The sequence below is a fragment of the Galleria mellonella genome, unplaced genomic scaffold, assembly GCF_026898425.1.
Source record: "Galleria mellonella isolate WM207_F2 unplaced genomic scaffold, CSIRO_AGI_GalMel_v1 utg35, whole genome shotgun sequence".
In the NCBI taxonomy this organism is placed as follows: Eukaryota; Metazoa; Arthropoda; class Insecta; order Lepidoptera; family Pyralidae; genus Galleria; species Galleria mellonella.
This window is the reverse complement of record NW_026442082.1, coordinates 4307546-4326726: the sequence shown is the minus strand read 5'-3', so window position 1 is coordinate 4326726 and position 19181 is coordinate 4307546. Positions and strand designations below refer to the sequence as shown.

General features: G+C 33.5%; 1 protein-coding gene across 1 annotated transcript; it reads right to left on the bottom strand.

The window, feature by feature from the left end:
- Positions 1-468: 468 nt before the first annotated feature.
- On the bottom strand, positions 469-18544 carry LOC116413465 (uncharacterized). The gene is made up of 5 exons (XM_052896860.1): positions 18458-18544; positions 14754-14838; positions 14188-14297; positions 11731-11908; positions 469-600 (listed from the first exon to the last, which is right to left on the bottom strand). Exons 1-5 carry the CDS (start codon positions 18542-18544, stop codon positions 548-550), a joined length of 513 nt encoding a protein of 170 aa, XP_052752820.1. The 3' UTR covers positions 469-547.
- Between the last annotated feature and the right edge of the window lie 637 nt (positions 18545-19181).

Sequence of the window (19181 nt, the reverse complement as noted above, 5' to 3'; positions counted from 1 at the left end):
TATTTAAAATCGAGTTATAAAAGTTTTTACTTTTTCGAATGTCGGTATATTAAATATGGAGATACCTCTGATATATCTAAACATAATTATATACATATAAATATATCCTTAATAGTTTTTTTATGTAATTTACAACGGCAAACAAGCAGACGTCCCACCTGATAGAAAGTTGTAACCGTCGCCTATAGACATGAGCAGTACTATGGACATAACAGAGAATACTGTCTCGCCCATGATACCATCCCATGCTTTACCATTTCTGAGAACTCCAGAATTTATTATTTGAATTCTTACTAATAATATAAATATGAAAGTGATTTTGTTCATTTGTTACCCCCTTGGTACCGCAAACTACTATAGTATATAGCAAATATAAAAAAATTTACTTGTAAATAATTATGAACAGTGTATATGCACGTATAATACAAATAAATAAAAAAAAAATATAAAAAATACACTTTTAAAAAGTTATAAATTGCAAAACACATGATTTCATCTCATTTTATTTCGTGAATATTTATTTTGTCTGATGATCTAGGTCTTGTACTTAAGCACCAAGCACTACGTAACTGTTGGCCACACTGATAAAATATACCCACACTGAAACAAGAAAGGTCAATAAACAAGTTATTTTTATTTCCTTCTTCTATTTATTTTCTACTTCTAAATTAACAATTTGATTTCCCTTTTTTTTATGCAACTTAGAATGGCAAACAAGCTGACGGCTCACCTGATGGAAAGTGGTAACCGTCGCCTATAGACATGAGCGGTACCGTGGACATAACAGAGTATACTGTTAGCGTTGCCATTTCTGAGGACTCAGGTGTTATTCCTCTGTAACCTGTAAATTCACTGCCATATGCCACCCTTCAAACCGAAACATAGCCATGCAAACACAACTGTTTCACGGTAGAAACACGAATAGGACAGAGGTACCCAAAGCAAATGACTTTTGTACAAAATTTCTCTCTGATTAATATAATCTTATTTAAAAACACATATATTGCATATAAACGTCAAAACTCTCATTAACCTATTTTAGCTATTAAAGTATTTTGTCCTTCTCTTTTACGCTAGATTTTATATTTGGAAGACAGTGAGAAAATACTTTAATACTTAAAATAGGTTTATAGAGCGTTTTAGTTTGGGGTACTATTATAAAGAGAAAAGATTTGAATTTCTGCTTGTAGTAGACTCTTCTTTTCATTTAAGAGATTTCTCTTGTTAGTACAACAAATTTATGCCTTTTTCTTCCAGCCAGCTTTATTCCAAGCCATATATTTGACCTCTCTATACGACATGACAGCTAGTGTTTCCTTTATCTGTCCCATTTAGTTATTCCTCGGTCTTCCCCTTCCTCTTTTGGCCTCTATTTTTCCTTCTACTATTTAAAATATCATTATGTCATATAAGGTGACCCGCCATTTTGCTTTTTTTATTGTATTATTTGTAAGAGATAAATAAAAAAAAGTACTTAGCCGATTCTAATAAATCTTTCACCTATAGAAAGCTATACTATTAGTTTTATAAAATAGATATTTACTATCTGTCTATCTGTACGAAGTTGGGGCGCTAGTCTGCTAGAATATACATATGTATGAATGACAGTTTGTCTACATATATATATATATATATATATATATATATATATATATATATATATATATATATATATATATATATATATATATATATATATATATATATATATATATATGCTTATAATCCACCGCGACTACGCCTGCAATATTCTAGATTTCACCAGACAGCTTGCAGACTGCATTAAGAAAATTAGATTTATCCAGTGATGCGTCTCGTTAAGTTATTACTCTGTACCCATTGGGTCTCGATTTCCAAACAGATTTCACAGACGAATGCCTCTGAATTCGGGCCTGAATCAACATTTATAGTGATAAGTTAGAATGTGGTAGCTGGCTTTTAATAAAAACAGATATTTCAAGTTGAGTACACACGATGTTAAATGGATATGAATATGTTATTTTAAGTAATTACGTTATCATACATCTAATAGTATTGTCGTGTAGTCCTGGCATAGAATAGGCTAATCCTATTCATCCTGTGGGTGTCGTAAGAGGTGAATAAGGAAACTTAGGAATTAGGAAAATAATTTTTTTTTTTTTTTTTTATAGAACTTAGAATGGCAAACAAGCTGACGGCCCACCTGATGGAAAGTGGTAACCGTCGCCTATAGACATGAGCAGTACCATGGACATAACAGAGTATACTGTTTCGCCCATGATACCCCCATGCGTTGCCATTCCTGAGGACTCAGGTGTTATTCCTCTGTACCCAGTAAATTCACGCCATATCCCACCCTTCAAACCGAAACACAGCCATGCAAACACAACTGCTTCACGGTTGAAACACGAATGGGACAGAGGTACCCAAGCAATCGACTTTTGTACAAAGTCTCCCTCTGGTAATATAATATAATAATGGTCGAGAGTTGGGCAGTAGCGTTCCTCCTAGAACATTACCAAAAACTAGCTGCAGTTGCCAATCCGCTAGTCAAGCGTGGCAACAACTGGCAAAACTTCCCTTTTGGGGGAGACTTACATATGTTTAACAGTGGACATTAGATGGCTAATATGATGGTATGATGTCGCCTAACAGTAATGTGCCTACACAGCTTTTTTTGTAATGAAGTATTTTTTATTAGAGAAAAAATCGAATCTTGATTCGAGTTTTGGGGCTTGAGTAAGTTCTCGAGTACTTGTACGGATATTCGAGTATTTTATTATAGGTACTTGAGTACTCTTTCAATTGACTTTCAAGTTTGCTTTTATGATAGTAATATAGATGTTCAAAAATCTATGAATTTTTCTTTTGCTAATTGAGGAAATTATTAATAAATTCTAAAACATAAATAATAAAGCTTATTGATGAATAATCGCCTAAAAAATTGCTGTTCACATAAACCCGGAATGTGTAGCTGTGGCCTCTCAATATTTAAAAATCCTCGGAACAGTGTGGTCGCTCCGTAAGGCCTAAAGAGTATTCGGCCTTACGGAGACTGGTTCTGGAGCTGGGCTGGCTTTACTAGCCTCGACTGATACACCCAATGGCCCAAATGAAAGGCTTAGCGCAGAAAAGAGAATTCAATTTACATTTACATTATTGATTAATAACTACCATGAGTGAATGAGTTTATGTCAGCTTTACTTACAACTATATAGTCCTGTAAAATTGCCCCAACCGAAACTATGTTAGTTAGCTAAAATAGCACGCGTACAGTGACAAACAGCACGCTGGTCGCGCAGTGCTGTTCAAAATTAGTCAGGTATCCCCGAATTCAAAACTAAGTAAAGTAAACATAAACAATTAATAGTATGATAAAAACTCGAAAAGTATTCGAGTTTTGTAAGCACTCAAAACTCGTTTACGAATACCGAGTTCTGTATATTGAGAGAATTTGATTATCTCTTTTTTCGATCGCGGTAAATACGAGTGTTCAATATGCGATCAAGTATTAGACATTAGATATATAAACTCGAGATCATTGCGGGAGAACTTGCAATGAAATGCAGCTGCACGCCTGTCGAAGTTGGAGCATAACTTACAAAGTTTGGTTACAAAAAGTGTTGTTTGTGTTACGACTGGAAACGTATTGAACAAATAAAAGGGACGAATGTTGATAAGCTCTTTAGAGTATTACTTTATTATTATCATAATAATGTGTTAGAATGTATTTTATATGTATTAATTGTTACAAAGTCGTGTAGTTCCAATATAGAATGTGCTACCCTTTCGTTTCTCGTAAGCATGGTAAAAAGGGACGAAGGGAACATAAAAGTCGAGGGGTGGGCAGTAGTGCCCCTCCTAAAATATCACAGGGTACAGAGGCATATAACACCTGAGTCCTCAGGAATGGCAACGCATGGGAGGTATTATGGGCGAAACAGTATACATTGTTATGCCCATGTCTATAGGAGACGGTTACCACTTTTGTTTCATATTCGACTCGTATATTTTTGGAAAAAAAAATCCCGCAACTTGGAATGGCAAACAAGCTGATGGCCCACCTGATGAGTTGTACAAATCTGCCTTCAAACACAGTCATGCAAACACAACTGATTTACAGTAGAAACACGAATGGGACAAAGGCGCCCAAGCAAACGACTTTTGTACAAAGTCTCCCTCTGGTGGTAGAACACTCTCTTAAAATGATGCTAATAATTTCGATTACATCCTGTATTTAAAAGCAGGATTTTTTAGTAACAAAATTATAATGAGATCGACATGGGAGTAAACCCTATCGGTTACAATAGAATTTATCAAAGTTGCTCCAGAATTTGAATAGATATCATATAACATACGTATAAAAAAATAATTGAATTAAGGATATTTTTTTTGGAGTTATTTAAAGATAACACACGAATTGAGACGTAAAGGAATAAGAAAAATAATTTAGGGAATTAATGGCACACGGTGAAGATGGAAATAACTAACATACGTATTAGATTAACAATATGCTATAATACAAATTAGAAAATATTGGACTGATATTGGTGATCATGCATGGTGACAAAACACCTTCACTAAAGAATATTTTTTAATTATACTTGGTAAAATCATTAGCAATATTCCAATTGGTAAATAAAAAATTAATAAATCACGAAGCTGCCAGCCAAATTATTATTGTTTTCTTATAAGGAGAGACCAGTAGATTTCTAGTATCTAGTCCAGTATGTAGTCTAATATATAGTCCAGTCCAGTAACTGGCCCAGTATCCAAACCAGTAATCAGTCTTATATCTAGTCTAGTCACTAGTCCAGTATCTATATATCAATCCAGTATTGAGTTTAGTATTCGTTTTATTATCCTTACCAGCTTAGTGACAGCAATGGCCAGTCAGTACTTATGATATAAGAAACAAGTAAAGCCTGGTATCAAATCATATACGCTTTATAGTACCACGTAATTTCAATATTAGAACTGCTAAAATAGTTAACACATTTTCAACATACGCTTGTCGTACTAACTTAGGATCCAATTCTCCCCTCAACAGAATGTATAATAAAGCTGTAAACGTTGACCATGATATCGACACCTTTGGTAATTCTTTAGTGCAGTTTACTAGGCTTATTAATAATATGGATTGGTAATTAGGTCTTCTCTAATTGTATAATTGTTAGTTAGTGTACATTGACGCTTATCTGTGAGAGCTGTATACACCTTTAATTGATGTGTTCATATGGCCTTAAGCTTGGTAGTGAGGAGTGAGATATTTTTGTTCAGGTAAACTTAGATTTAAGCATTTCTTAATATTAGTTTTTCACTTTTACTTACTTATAACATTGCACATTGTATGCTTAATTGTTGTGAGCATATTGTTGGTGTGACTTTTATAAATAAATAAATAATTATCCATATCCTATCCTACACTGATTTTATTATTATTATTATTATATCTATCTATATTTACGCTATGTCTCAAGTGGTTTTTTTTCTAAAGGGTGAATAATGGAATGGTAGCCCTGCCTGCGCTAACGGTATACACTGGCGGGACAATAGGTGAGTGTTATAATGATAGATAGTGTTATTTTATTAATACTTTTATTGTAGCAGAATACAAGACGTGGTACAAGGAAGCCATTTTCAATAATCTATAAGTCCAGTGTTGCCACACCAATCCATACAATTCCAACACTTGTTACATCCCCCTTCTTTAACTATAAATGAACTTAATAAACATGATCGTTTAAATAACTTGGAGGTTTTACTATTCTACCTGACCTAGTGGTAAAGTAATGACTTTAATTGTTGTCACTTTCAGTTTGTACTTGTAACTCAATATTATTATCTTTAATTACAGTTTGCTCTTTATCATCACAATCTTTACTTTGACCACTATCACAATCTACATCTATTTTCCTTTCTTTTTTAATAATAAGCTTAGACTGATCTTTACAATTATGCAAATACTTTCTATTTCTATCTAGCATTTGTCCATTTTCACACATTACTTTATATGAATTAGGTCTATGATCTTTTTTAATTATTTCAGCATATGTAAAAGGTTTTTTATCACATTCTAATATAACTTTTTGCCCAATGTTCAATTCTGGTAACTTTTTAGTGTTTTTATCAAAATATTTTTTCTGTCTAAAACTGTTTTTATACAATTTTGTCTGTATTTTTATATTATCATTACTTGGACATGAATTTTGTGGTAACAAACCTTGAACATTTCTATTCATTAACAATTCAGAAGGAGTTTTATTCTCCATATCTACATTAGGAGTGTTTCTGTACTCTAATAATGCTAAATACTTGTCTTTCTTTTCATAATCAGCTTTTTTAAACAAATTTTTAACCGTTTGCACATATCTCTCAGCAAGACCATTTGACTGAGGAAATGTAGGACTACTAGTTCTATGAGTAAAATTCCAATTTTTAGTAAATTCTCTAAACTTTTGATTACAAAAATTTGTACCATTATCTGAATATAAAATATCAGGAATACCAAATCTAGCAAATACTGATTTAAATGCAGCAATTGTTACTTCTGCAGATAAATTATTTAAACTTATAATTTCAAAATATTTACTGTAATGATCTACAATAATTAGAAATGGCTTTTCCTTATAATAAAAAACATCACTTCCTAAAACTGACCACGGCTTATGAGGCATTTCTCTTATGGTCATAGGTTCTTTACTATTACGTTTTTTAAATCTACAACATGTATTACAATTCTGTACCTTATTTTCTATCTCTTTATTCATATGAGGCCAAAATATACATGATCTAGCTCTAGCCTTGCATTTTTCAACACCTAAATGATTGTAGTGTAACTGTTCAAGCATATTTTGTCTCATTGACATTGGTATTGGTATTACTACACAGTTATTTTTAAAAATTAAATCATCTTATACAAAAAGTTCTTCTTTGAATGTACAATAATCTCTTAAACTGTCTGGTACCTTCTCTATATTATCTGGCCATCCATCTATAATATATTTTTTTAATAAATGAAATTCTCTATCATTTTCTGTTTCTTTCTTAATTTCTTCTAATCTACAAGATTTAACTGGAATACTTTCTATAATCATACCTACCTGTGCCTCTATTTCTTTTTCCTTAATATCATCATTACTTTTAATATAATTCCTAGATAATGCATCTGCAATTAATAACTCTTTTCCAGGCCTATACTTAACATCTATATCATACTTTTGTAAATGTAATCTCATTCTCTGTAACCTAAGTGGGACATCACATAAAGATTTTTTAAAAATAGTCTCTAGGGGTCTATGATCACTCTCTACTTGCACTCTTTTCCCATAGATATACTGGTGGAAACGTGTGCATCCAAAGACAATTGCTAACATTTCTTTTTCTATTTGTGCATAAACTTTTTGTGTCTCAGTCATTGCCTTTGAAGCATAAGCAACAGGAAGATTATTTTGCAACAATACTGCACCTAATGCATCTTTAGACGCATCAACTGATAACTTACAGGACTTCTCCGGATCAAAATATTGTAAAACTGGTGCTGATATTAATATTTCCTTTAAAGTTTTAAATGCTAATTCCTGTTCCTTACCCCATACCCATTCAGAATCTTTTTTAATGAGTTTTCTTAAAGGTTCACATGTTTGTGACAAGTTAGGTATAAACTTTGCTACATATGTTATCATTCCTAATACAGTTTGTACCTCTTTTACATTTTTAGGTTTATCTAAACAGATTATAGCATTAATTTTCTGAGGATCGGGTTTAATCCCATCCTTTGACAATATATGACCAAGATAATTTATTTCTTTTACTCCAAATTGACATTTATTTAAATTTAATATTACACCATTTTCTTTCGCAGTATACAGTACCTTATTTAAAATAAAATCATGTTCCTCTTTATTTTTAGCATATATAACTATATCATCTATAAATACTTCACAACCTTGAATATTTTCAAACAATTCTTTGAAGTGCCTATGAAAAATTTCTGGGGCAGAACTTATGCCATATGGAAGTCTTTTAAAATAATATCTTCCAAAAGGAGTATTAAATACACACAACTTAGAACTAGCTTCTGATAGTTTAATCTGAAAAAATGCTGCTGTTGCATCTATTTTGCTGAATATAGATGCTCCAGTCATTTTAGAGGACACCTCTTCAAACGTGGGTAACTTAAAATGTTCCCTTTTTATACAATTATTTAAATTACCTGGGTTTATACATATTCTTAATTTACCATCTGGCTTTTTAACAATAACTACATTACTGACATAATCTGTGGGTTCTGTGACTTTATCTATGATACCCATCTGTACCATTCTATCTAATTCAATCTTTAATGGCTTATGTAATGCAATTGGTACCCCTCTACAGGGTTCAACTTTACCCTGAGCACCTTCTTTTAGCTTGATATCATATTCTATTCCTTTAATACATCCTATTTTATTTGTATCAAATATCTTTATATACTTATTTATTATGTCATGACACTGCATATTTTTATTACATTTTATTTGTCTCAGATATTTACGTTCAAACAGTTTTAAATGTTTCATAGTATTCCAACCTAATATTGGTGTACAATTTGCTTTTACTACTTGAAATCTCAAATTAACTTGCCTATTATTGATCAGTTTACATCTCAAGTCTATAAAACCTAAACTATTAATTTGTGACCCGTCATAATTATGTAACTTAATATTACTATTTTTAATCATTGTATTACAACCTAACTGCTTAATAATTTTCAACGGTAACACATTATAATCTGATCCTGTATCTAACTTAAAGTCTATAATTTTGCTTCCTACTTGAAGAGACTCATATAAATCATTTTTATTTATTGTTCCAACCTCTACAGAACTAATCACAATGTCTGATGATAGGGATTCATTTATCACTTGCACTTTATTTTTATTTTTACACACTCGCGCGAAATGACCACGGCGTCCACACTTTCTACATTGTACATTGTATGCTGGACATTTATACCCATGACTATAACCACACTTATAACACGAACTATTTTTCTTACTTGCATTATGTATTGATACCTCAGATTGTCTACCTTGTGCTGTTTGACTTTTTCCCTTTGACTGGTTCTTGTTGTACTCATACTTACTGTTTCTCTTTACTTCTGCTACCTCTATTTTATTCTCTTTTTCAAATTTCTGCATCTGTATACAAGTTATTTCGAACGTTTTACATATTTGTATACATTTATTTAGATCAAGACCATGCTCTTTTAATAATCTTTCACGTAGGCTCTTCTCTCTTATTCCTCGAATAATCTGGTCTCTAATTAAACTGTCTCGCAGTGACTCGAAATTACAATCGTTGCTCAATATACGTAATTCTGTTACGTAATCGTCGATGCATTCGTCTTCCTTCATTACTCTACTAAAGAAAATATGTTTATTCATCGACTCATTTTTCTGGGGTATGAAATAATTATCAAATTTCTTTATGAGGTCATCGAACTTTGTAGAAGAGGTTAAATCAAAAGTATTATATATTTGTATTACCTCGTCACCTATTGTGTGAAGAAATAATGCTATTTGTCCTTCATCATTTAATTTTACATCAGCTCCTGACGCTTTCACATATAACTGATATCTTTGCTTAAATCGTTTATAATTTTCTGCAATGTCGCCGGTAAACGACAATGATGGCGGCGGCTTTAACAAATCCATATTTTTTTATTTATTTACTCAATATCACTTATTTATTATCACTTTCTATCGCTTTTTTCAGTTTAAGTCATCGACTGCGCCATGTTATAATGATAGATAGTGTTATTTTATTAATACTTTTATTGTAGCAGAATACAAGACGTGGTACAAGGAAGCCATTTTCAATAATCTATAAGTCCAGTGTTGCCACACCAATCCATACAATTCCAACACTTGTTACAGTGAGAATGATAAGGCAAGTCAATTAACCGATCGTGATGAATACACTTATATTTCAGCACGATGGTTTCCATTTAGGACTACATGGAGGTCGACATGCCAGGATATATATATAGCTAGCAAAGGGACTAGTAGTTTGCATTACTAACAATCCTTTTCCCCCTTTCAAGTGGGGTTGAGAGAGAGAAAAGAATGCAAAAGGCCTCTACTCCCTACATATTTTGTTTTGTTATTAAAGTTACTGATTTATGTACGTATTCTATTATTAGTTTTTCTCTTATTATACTAGTTTATTTTGTTTTGTTTTCGTAGTTTCGTATTACGATATTCTGAGGATGAAAGTGTACTGTGACATTCGGATTTTTTTTTATACAACTTAGAATGGCAAACAAGCTGACGGCCCACCTGATGGAAAGTGGTAACCGTCGCCTATAGACATGAGCAGTACCATGGACATAACAGAGTATACTGTTTCGCCCATGATACCCTCCATGCGTTGCCATTCCTGAGGACTCAGGTGTTATCCCTCTGTACCCAGTAAATTCACGCCATATCCCACCCTTCAAACCGAAACACAGCCATGCAAACACAACTGCCTCACGGTTGAAACACGAATGGGACAGAGGTACCTTAATTCTTACTCCATTCCCCACATGGATTACCGACTTGACGTAATGTAATTAACAATTAAATTTGTCCGAGTTTTAGATAAGGTTAATGCTTTATGACGAGTTTTGAACCCACACAGAGATCAAACGGAGTAAATTATAATTGTAAGGAATAATTAATAATTTTGAGTGAATTAATATTGTTATGGATTGTTCGAAAAATTTGACGTAATATAAAAAATAAGGTAAGATTTTTTTTAATGAAGTTGTCTGTTTTATGAAATATTAAATACGACAATGTTATATCTCTTTTCGATATTTCAGGAGATAATTTTGATGGTGTGTGGAAGGAATTAAAAAAAAATACCAGAGGGAGACTTTGTACAAAAGTCGATTGCTTGGGTACCTCTGTCCCATTCGTGTTTCTGCCGTGAAGCAGTTGTGTTTGCATGGCTGTGTTTCGGTTTGAAGGGTGGGATATGGCGTGAATTTACAGGGTACAGAGGAATAACACCTGAGTCCTCAGGAGTGGCAACGCATGGGAAGTATCATGGCCAAAACAGTATACTCTGTTCTATCCATGGTACTGCTCATGTCTATGAGTGACGGTTACCACTTTCCATCAGATGGGTCGTCAGCTTGTTTGCCATTCTAAGTTGTATAAAAAAAAAATTGCCATTTAATTCTAATAACGAGCATCTTGGTTTTACTGGCTGTTTTATTTATATATTATTGTACTAGCTGTTTTTCGCGGCGTTGTCCGCTTCTAACTATGTAGTTCTCGTATATCATTCCCATTGGAACTTTTCATGAATCGGGTTTTATATTGTATTATATACTTAAATAATAATCACGTACCTAATACTTTTATAAAGTTTCAGCCAATTCAACTGATCGGTTATTTTATAGTATTTTATATGTGATTCTTTAAATTGTAATATCTTTTTTATTTATGAACCGATTAAAATAAAACAAACACTAAATGTTAAGTGGAGCAAATGGCAACGTATTAGCGAAAAACGCATTCAAATCTGTCAAGCCATTTCTGAGATTAGCGTGCACAAACGTACAGACAAACAGACAAAAATTCTAAAAATCATTGTTTTGGGTTATATTTCGTTCATTAAACGCCCCTATAATAGTTTTTCTTATATATCGATAATGTACGGACAGCAACCAGTTACGATTTTATTACATGTATTAATTGATTGATGTAAAGGGCTTACCGCAAAGGTATGACGCAGCAAATACCAGTGTCGCAGATCCTGACAGCCAGTCCATATCGCTGAGCAAGCATTTGGACTGCGTGACACACTCGACAGCGATCATAGTAATCAAAAGATACGCGATGACCACACCCAGGAACGTCAGCCAAACAAAGATCTGAACTACACCTTCGTCGCCCTGTGAAATACGAAGAACAGCTGAAGAATTATTGAAACTATTGAAATATTGAGTGGCGGTATTCCACCACTCTTTGGAATCAACTTCCAGCAGCAGTATTTCCGAACCGATACGACAACATAACCTTCAAGAAAAGAGTATATTCCTTTTTAAAAGGCCGGCAGCACACCTGCAATGCCGCTGGTGTTGTGGGTGATCATGGGCGGCGGTAGTCACTTACCATCAGGTGAGCCGCATGCTCGTTTGCCACCTGTGTTGTAAAAAAAAAAGAATTATTGAGAGAAAGAAACCAAGCAGTTTACAACCGACTTCGACAAAAGTGGATCTCAATTCGGTTATATTTTTTAATGTTTGTCATCTCAAAACTTGTCTATTTGTAAACCGATTTGAGAAATTCTTATTATATTTTATCATCACCTTCCTATCCTCATCCCAATTATTATTTGGGGTCGGCGTAATACGTTTTATTTATTTATTTAACTCTTTATTGCACCATAAATAAAAATATACAATGACAAGTGAAATACAGTAACATAAATACAGATTGAAATATACACATAAAGGTACAAAAGGCGACCTTATTGCTAGGGCAATCTCTTACAGATAACCTTTGGTTAAAGGAGAACAGATAGAAAAGGGCACGTGGCGTAAGAGTGAATTAATAATTTTTCGTGCATAAAATTTTTTATATCCATATTACAAAAAGATTTGGCTTCTAGCTTTACGACCGCCCGCCTGTTTGACGTCAACTCTCTTTGAGGGGAAAAAATTAAAAAGTATATAATATACTTTTTAATTTTTCACATAGAATTCTTATTTTATCTGAAATAATATACTTTTTAATTTGTCCTCTAGAAATTTTATCGATTCAAAATCGGTTCAATTCTTTAGTTTTTGAATTTTATTATTTTTAAATAAATGATTTTGCTACTCTAAGAATTGAAGTCGGGGGATTTTTCATGAAACAAATTATATAATAATAATTAATTTGCATAAATATGGTTGAAACAGATCTTAATTAGTGTCATAGTATCACATATTTAACCACATTTTTTTAATAACATGCACAATGTATTTCCGTGAATACATTTTAGATAATTTCAGACCTCACGGTAACAATATTAATTCTAATTACAATAAATAAATAAATAGTAAATAGAATGTCAAATTTTTTAAATTTATTTATATACGAAATTAATTTATTTGAATAATTAAAATGTCAAAATCTCTTTGATACAAATTCTTTTATCGAATAAAATAATTTTCCTGGAGCCAACGTTTTAAATTGACTTTAAAATTATTTACGGCTACTTCTCGTATATTTTCGTTAATTATTTGAATAAATTTAAATTAAGAATTTTTAATAGTAATTTCTTTTATATTTGTACCGCTAATTCGAAATGCAATTTCAACTAAGAAGATCGCGTAAGAAACTTAGCTATATGCAACAGCTTTTCAAAAACTTGAATTACTCAAATTGTGAATTCGTGTGAATATAAAGTCCTGAGCACTATCATATCAAAAATGTTAAGATAAAATTGAACAAAAAAATTTCGAATTAAGATTTCTCTTTTGGAAGCCATTCAAAATTCATAACCTAATTTAATCTGTATATACTTATATACCCATATTGTTGGCTGTTACTTTGTAAAGATGTTTAACGCTGTAACGCTTAATAGAAAAATTTACAGTACACAAATGGAGGAATAATATACCCTTATTAATAAAGAGACATTGAAAATTTTCACTCGACTTAAAAAAAAGAGGTACTCAAATTAGTTGTATTTTTCATGTCTCATCGTCATCACCATATCAGCCTTTAACTGTCCACTGCTGAACATAAGCTTCCTCCTTGAGATATCTTAATAATAATTGCCACACTTAGCAAGCGGATTAGCAACCGCAGCTAAGCTTTGGAGATGTTTTAAGAGGGACTCTGCCCATCCCTCGTCCTCACTTAGTCGCCTTTTACGACACCTACGGGAAAGGAAGGGGTGGTCTATTCTATGCCGGGACTTACACGGTAATTTTTTACGTTTATTGTCTCATAATTCCGTCATTTATAAATCAATTCGGATATTTTTCTTATCTGAAAAAATATACATTCAGATTGGTTTCTAGAATTTTTATCAAAACCTGTTCAGCAGTTTAGTTTTTAAATAAAAATACCACCGTGGTTTTATTACGATTTAAGTCGATTTTTCTTATGAAACACAATCTAAAATTTACAGGAGCTACAAAATATAATAATATATTTTTAAATATGAGAATCCACTTACCGATATAGTGCCGTAGAATAGAGCAAGACCACCGATCATAAATAGATAGGACACAGTTGTAATACCCGTCGATATTATGTTACTGATTCTAGATATCACGTCCTCAGGTTCTGAAAAGTATTTGGGAAATAGTAACAACATTAGTATGGATAGTAACAAGAGTAGAGTAAGACCCAAAACTACAAGGATGGACTATGTGAAAGATGTTATGGCCAGAACAGGAGTGAATGCGGATACGACTGTGGATATAGAAGAATGGAAGAGGTAAATTGCTCTGGCCACAAATAAATAATTGGGATAAATAAAATTAGAATATTAATTAATTAAAATCAACATGATTATGGTTGATCATGTTGATGCTTGATGGACGGAAGACTGGAAGAAATCTCTTTTAAAGATAAGTTACTAGCAATGTGGTTAGCAGTCTCTATTACTAACGATTCCCTTCCCCGCTTTGCTTAGGAATAAGTAAATATATAACATATGAGTGTCCATAGGCTACAGTGACCGTTTACCATCATACGGGCTGTATGCTTGTCACTTTTGTGATATAAAAAAAATCTTACTTTTGATATCAGTAATATTCTTGAGGTTATCGAAGCTGGCGTTGAAATTTTGTTCTACGGCGCAAAGACTCGTTACACCAGTCATCTGTGGGTTAACAAATATTGTTAAACAGTTATGTTTGCATGGCTGTGTTTCGGTTTGAAGGGTGGGATATGACAATGAAATTACAGGGTACAGAAGCATAACACTTTAGTCCTCAGGAATAGCAACACATGAAGGGTGTTATGGGCGAAACAGTATACTCTGTTATGTGCATGGTACTGCTCATGTCTATAAGCGACGGTTACCACTTTCCATCAGATGGGCCGTCAGCTTGTTTGCCATTCTAAGTTGCATAAAAAAAATATTATTTAGATTTATTGTTTCAATTTAATAGTTTTTGTTTTTGTACTTATTTTCTCGTTACGTTGTCAATTATATTTTCTGTTATTTCTATCTACGGTCGACTGGTAGATAACGCCATATAGTGTTAAGTCCGCCATTTACACTAAGTGTATTAAAGTTTAATAAATAAATAAATAAAAATTAGTACATCATTTAGAACGGTGTTACCCAACGTGAGGCCCACGCCCCACAGGGGGTAATTTGATAGTTAAGAGGGGCAATTATAAACTATTATAAAAATGGACTCGAAGCAATTTTAATCTTCTTGCTCCGAGCCATTTAAATGCAATGCTATGAGTAGATATCTGTGCCAAATTTAACAAAAAAGTAAATAAAAAAAAAATGCTGTAAATATTTATTAGGTATAATTTTGTTGGACGTTACCAAAATATCAACTGGGCGATTAGAGTCGTCAAGTAAACTTTGTCGGAAAAAATTATATATGGGGTATAAAAATTTTAGATATGTTCAAGTGGGGTAAGGGAACAAAAAATTTTGGGAAACACTGATCTAGAATGAGGATCGTTACCAGATTTAGTTCGTGCCATCGGCCATTATCGATTCAAAAATCAACTTCGGCAATTAATCTAGATGTAAAGTGAACGAGAGGGCTTAGCCCTTGAAAGCACTTTATCACTCCACCCTTAAACGTGGATGTAAAACTCTCAGTAAATTTATGAGATGAATTTTCCAGTTGGATTTTTGTCAGTACCTTAAAGGACAGTTACTTGTTAAGTAAACTTAACTTTATCTATCATTGACGTAGTAATCAATGCTCATCATCATGCCTCTGGCATTGCAGGTGTTCATAGGCTACGGTAACCACTTACTATCAGGTGGGCCGTATGCTTGTTTGCCACCTCAGTGGTATAAAAAAAATCATATCAGCTGTTAATTGGCCTGGAAATAAATCGCGTGGGGTGTTTTGCCAGTAGTTGCTATGTTTGGTAGGCGAGTTGGCAACCGCAGCTAGGCTTTAGTGACGTTTTAAGAGAAACGCTGCTGTTCTTCCCTCAATTATTAAGTTCCCTTAGTCGCCTCTTACGACAACTACGGGAAAGGAAGAATCCATTCCATGCCGGGACCACACGCGATGTATATTGATTATATATATATATATATATATATATATATATATATATATATATATATATATATATATATATTTATACAACTTAGAATGGCAAACATGCTGACGGTCCACCTGATGGAAAGTGGTAACCATCGCCTATAGACATGAGCAGTACCATGGACATAACAGAGTATACTGTTTCGCCCATGATACCCCCCATGCGTTGCCATTCCTGAGGACTCAGGTGTTATTCCTCTGTACCCAGTAAATTATGTGATTTTAATTAATAGGTCGAGAGTCTCTTTTAAAACATCACCAAATATTAACTGCGGTTGCCAATCCGCCTGCCAAGTGACAACTACTGTTGACAACTAATGTTCAACAGAGGGCAGCCAACGGCTGATATGGTAATGTTGCATCGATATGCATATTTATTTTAACACACAAAGATTCATTTTTCGAAATATCACCGCCAATTTAATGAAGTGTATTAGTACAGGATGGGGGGGGGGTAGTTAGTAATGCGGAATAGGTTGACCTGTCAGGTTGACCTCCCCATGTTCCTTCTGGAAACCATCGTGACTAATTTATCGTTGAATTCGTCACGATGGTCTAACTGACCTGCCTTTTCATTCTCACTTATCATCTTTCACTGGTGGCTCGTCAGCGTATACCGTCAACGCAGGCGGGATTACTATGACATTATTATCCATTGACAATAAAAAAGTATATAATACACGTCATATTGAATGCGACACGTCCATTTGTAAAACTATGTTCAGCATAAAATTGTAAATAAGGCGTCAAACCAACAACAATAAATGTATCAGCACGACGCAAATTGAAACGTTTATCAATTTTATTACGTTACAAAATGCTTTTCTCTATAGTTCATTGCGCAAATAACCATTGAACTGAATGGTTATGTGCGCAATGAACTACATTATTATTAACTAACTTTCCGCCCCGGTTTCGCACGGCTATCCAAATATTCCTATTCAGAATGATTGCACCTATTTGGCTACTTCTTGTTTTGTTTGTAACTGTATAGACAGAAGTGGGGAGAAGGGATTGTTAGTAATGCGGTCTAATAGTTCCATTGCTAGCAATATATTGAGGACTCAGGTGTTATTCCTCTGTATCCTGTAAATTTACGCCATATCCCACCCTTCAAACTGAAACACATCCATGCAAACACAACTACTTTACGGTTGAAATACGAATGCGACAGAGGTACCCAAGCAAACGACTTTTGTACAAAGTCTCCCTCTGGTACTTAATCATTGCTGTCAATATCTGAACTGTAGCAACATAGATTTTAATTATTTTATGTATTAATGAAACTGACTTTATGGACATTCATTATTATATATGTTTTCTTTCATACATGTGCTTATATTACTTGCATACACCCACTCTAACTTGCCTACCTCGCTTTGGAATTATAATTTTTGTTTGTATAAATAAAATCCGTTATTGGCTGTATTCATAAGAGACTTAGCATGTAAGTTGTGTTTTTAAGAGCTGTGTATTTTTGTATAAAATAAATAAATAAGGACCTTTTGGTAATTTTTTTGTCTCTTTTGTAACAATGGTTTGTCGTAGCAGTCCAGGTCCTGGCATATAATAGGCCACCCCATCTTTTCCCGTGGGTGTCGTAAGAGGCAACTAAGGAAGCTTATGGTAAAGGGATGGGCAGCAGCGACCTCCTTAAATCATCACCAAAACCTAACTGCACCTGCCTGCCAAGCGTGGCAACTACTGGCAAACCCCCCTTTTGGGCGGGGCTTATGTTCAGCAGCGGACAGTTAACGGCTGATGAATTGATAATTTTTTGTAGTCAATATTTTTTTTATGCAATTTAGAATGGTAAACAAGTTGACGGCCCACCTGATGAAAAGTGGTAACTGTCGCCTATAGGCATGAACAGTACCATGGCCATAACAGAGTACACTGTTTCGCTCATGATACCTCCTATGCGTTACCATTCCTGAGGACTCAGGTGTTATTTCTCTGTATCCTGTAAATTCACGCCATGTCCCACCCTTCAAACCGAAACACAGCCATGCAAACACAACTGTTTCACGGTTGAAACACAAATGGAACAGAGGTGTCAAGCAAACGATTTTTGTACAAAGTGTCCCTCTGGTAAAAAATATAAATATATACTATTTACTATTCTATTGGGAAAAATAACGTGATGAAGTTACCTAATCTATAAACGAATGACAAATTTAAGTAACTTACAATACATAACACTGAAATAAATAGCATTCCGAGACGCAACGATATTATAAGACAACATGTTTGGAACTCGGGGAATACGTCGCACATTGTTCGAATTTTTGTTTCAATGTTTACGAATTTAAAATTTGACGTTACCACAAATGGCCGCGCCATAGATTAAAAATGTTTACTTAGATAGAGCAAGAATAGACAATTCTTTTCAGTTTATAATTTAATCACGCTGAGGGAAAGGGATTGTTAGTAATAGAGACTGAGAATCGCATTGCTAGTAATATACCTAACTAGGTCTACCTTCTCGCGGTTCTCCCTGGAAACTATCATGGTTAATTCCAGATGAATTCATCATGATGAGCTAACTGGCTTGTTTTCATTCTCATCTATCACCCTTCACTGGTGCTCCGCCAGCGTATCCCGTTAGCGCAGGCAGGGTTACTATACCATTTTTACCCATTGAAAAAAAAAATTAATCACGCTGTTTACACATATTTTTTAAAGGTTAGTTTGAAAAAAAAACATTATTGTACTGTATAAATTTATATAATATTGTTAATTCTCTGTAATATGTACTTATTGAAAAAAAAAAAAAAACAGAAATACAATAAAAATTTACAAGTATTGGTTTTATGTAGACTTAATTATATACTGTCGTAGATTAGTAAGAAGTGCATGTTTACAGAACCTGCTACGATAGAAGGCTTATAGTAGTAACCATCCTAGAATATAT

Excerpts from the sequence above, each read along its gene's own strand:
- LOC116413465 (XM_052896860.1), bottom strand. The coding sequence starts at position 18,544 with ATGTGCGACGTATTCCCCGAGTTCCAAACATGTTGTCTTATAATATCG. Across the intron at positions 14,298-14,753 it reads GAATATTACTGATATCAAAA|AACCTGAGGACGTGATATCT; the intron begins GTAAGATTTTTT and ends AATACTTTTCAG. Across the intron at positions 601-11,730 it reads TGCTGCGTCATACCTTTGCG|TGTGGGTATATTTTATCAGT; the intron begins GTAAGCCCTTTA and ends TTCTTGTTTCAG.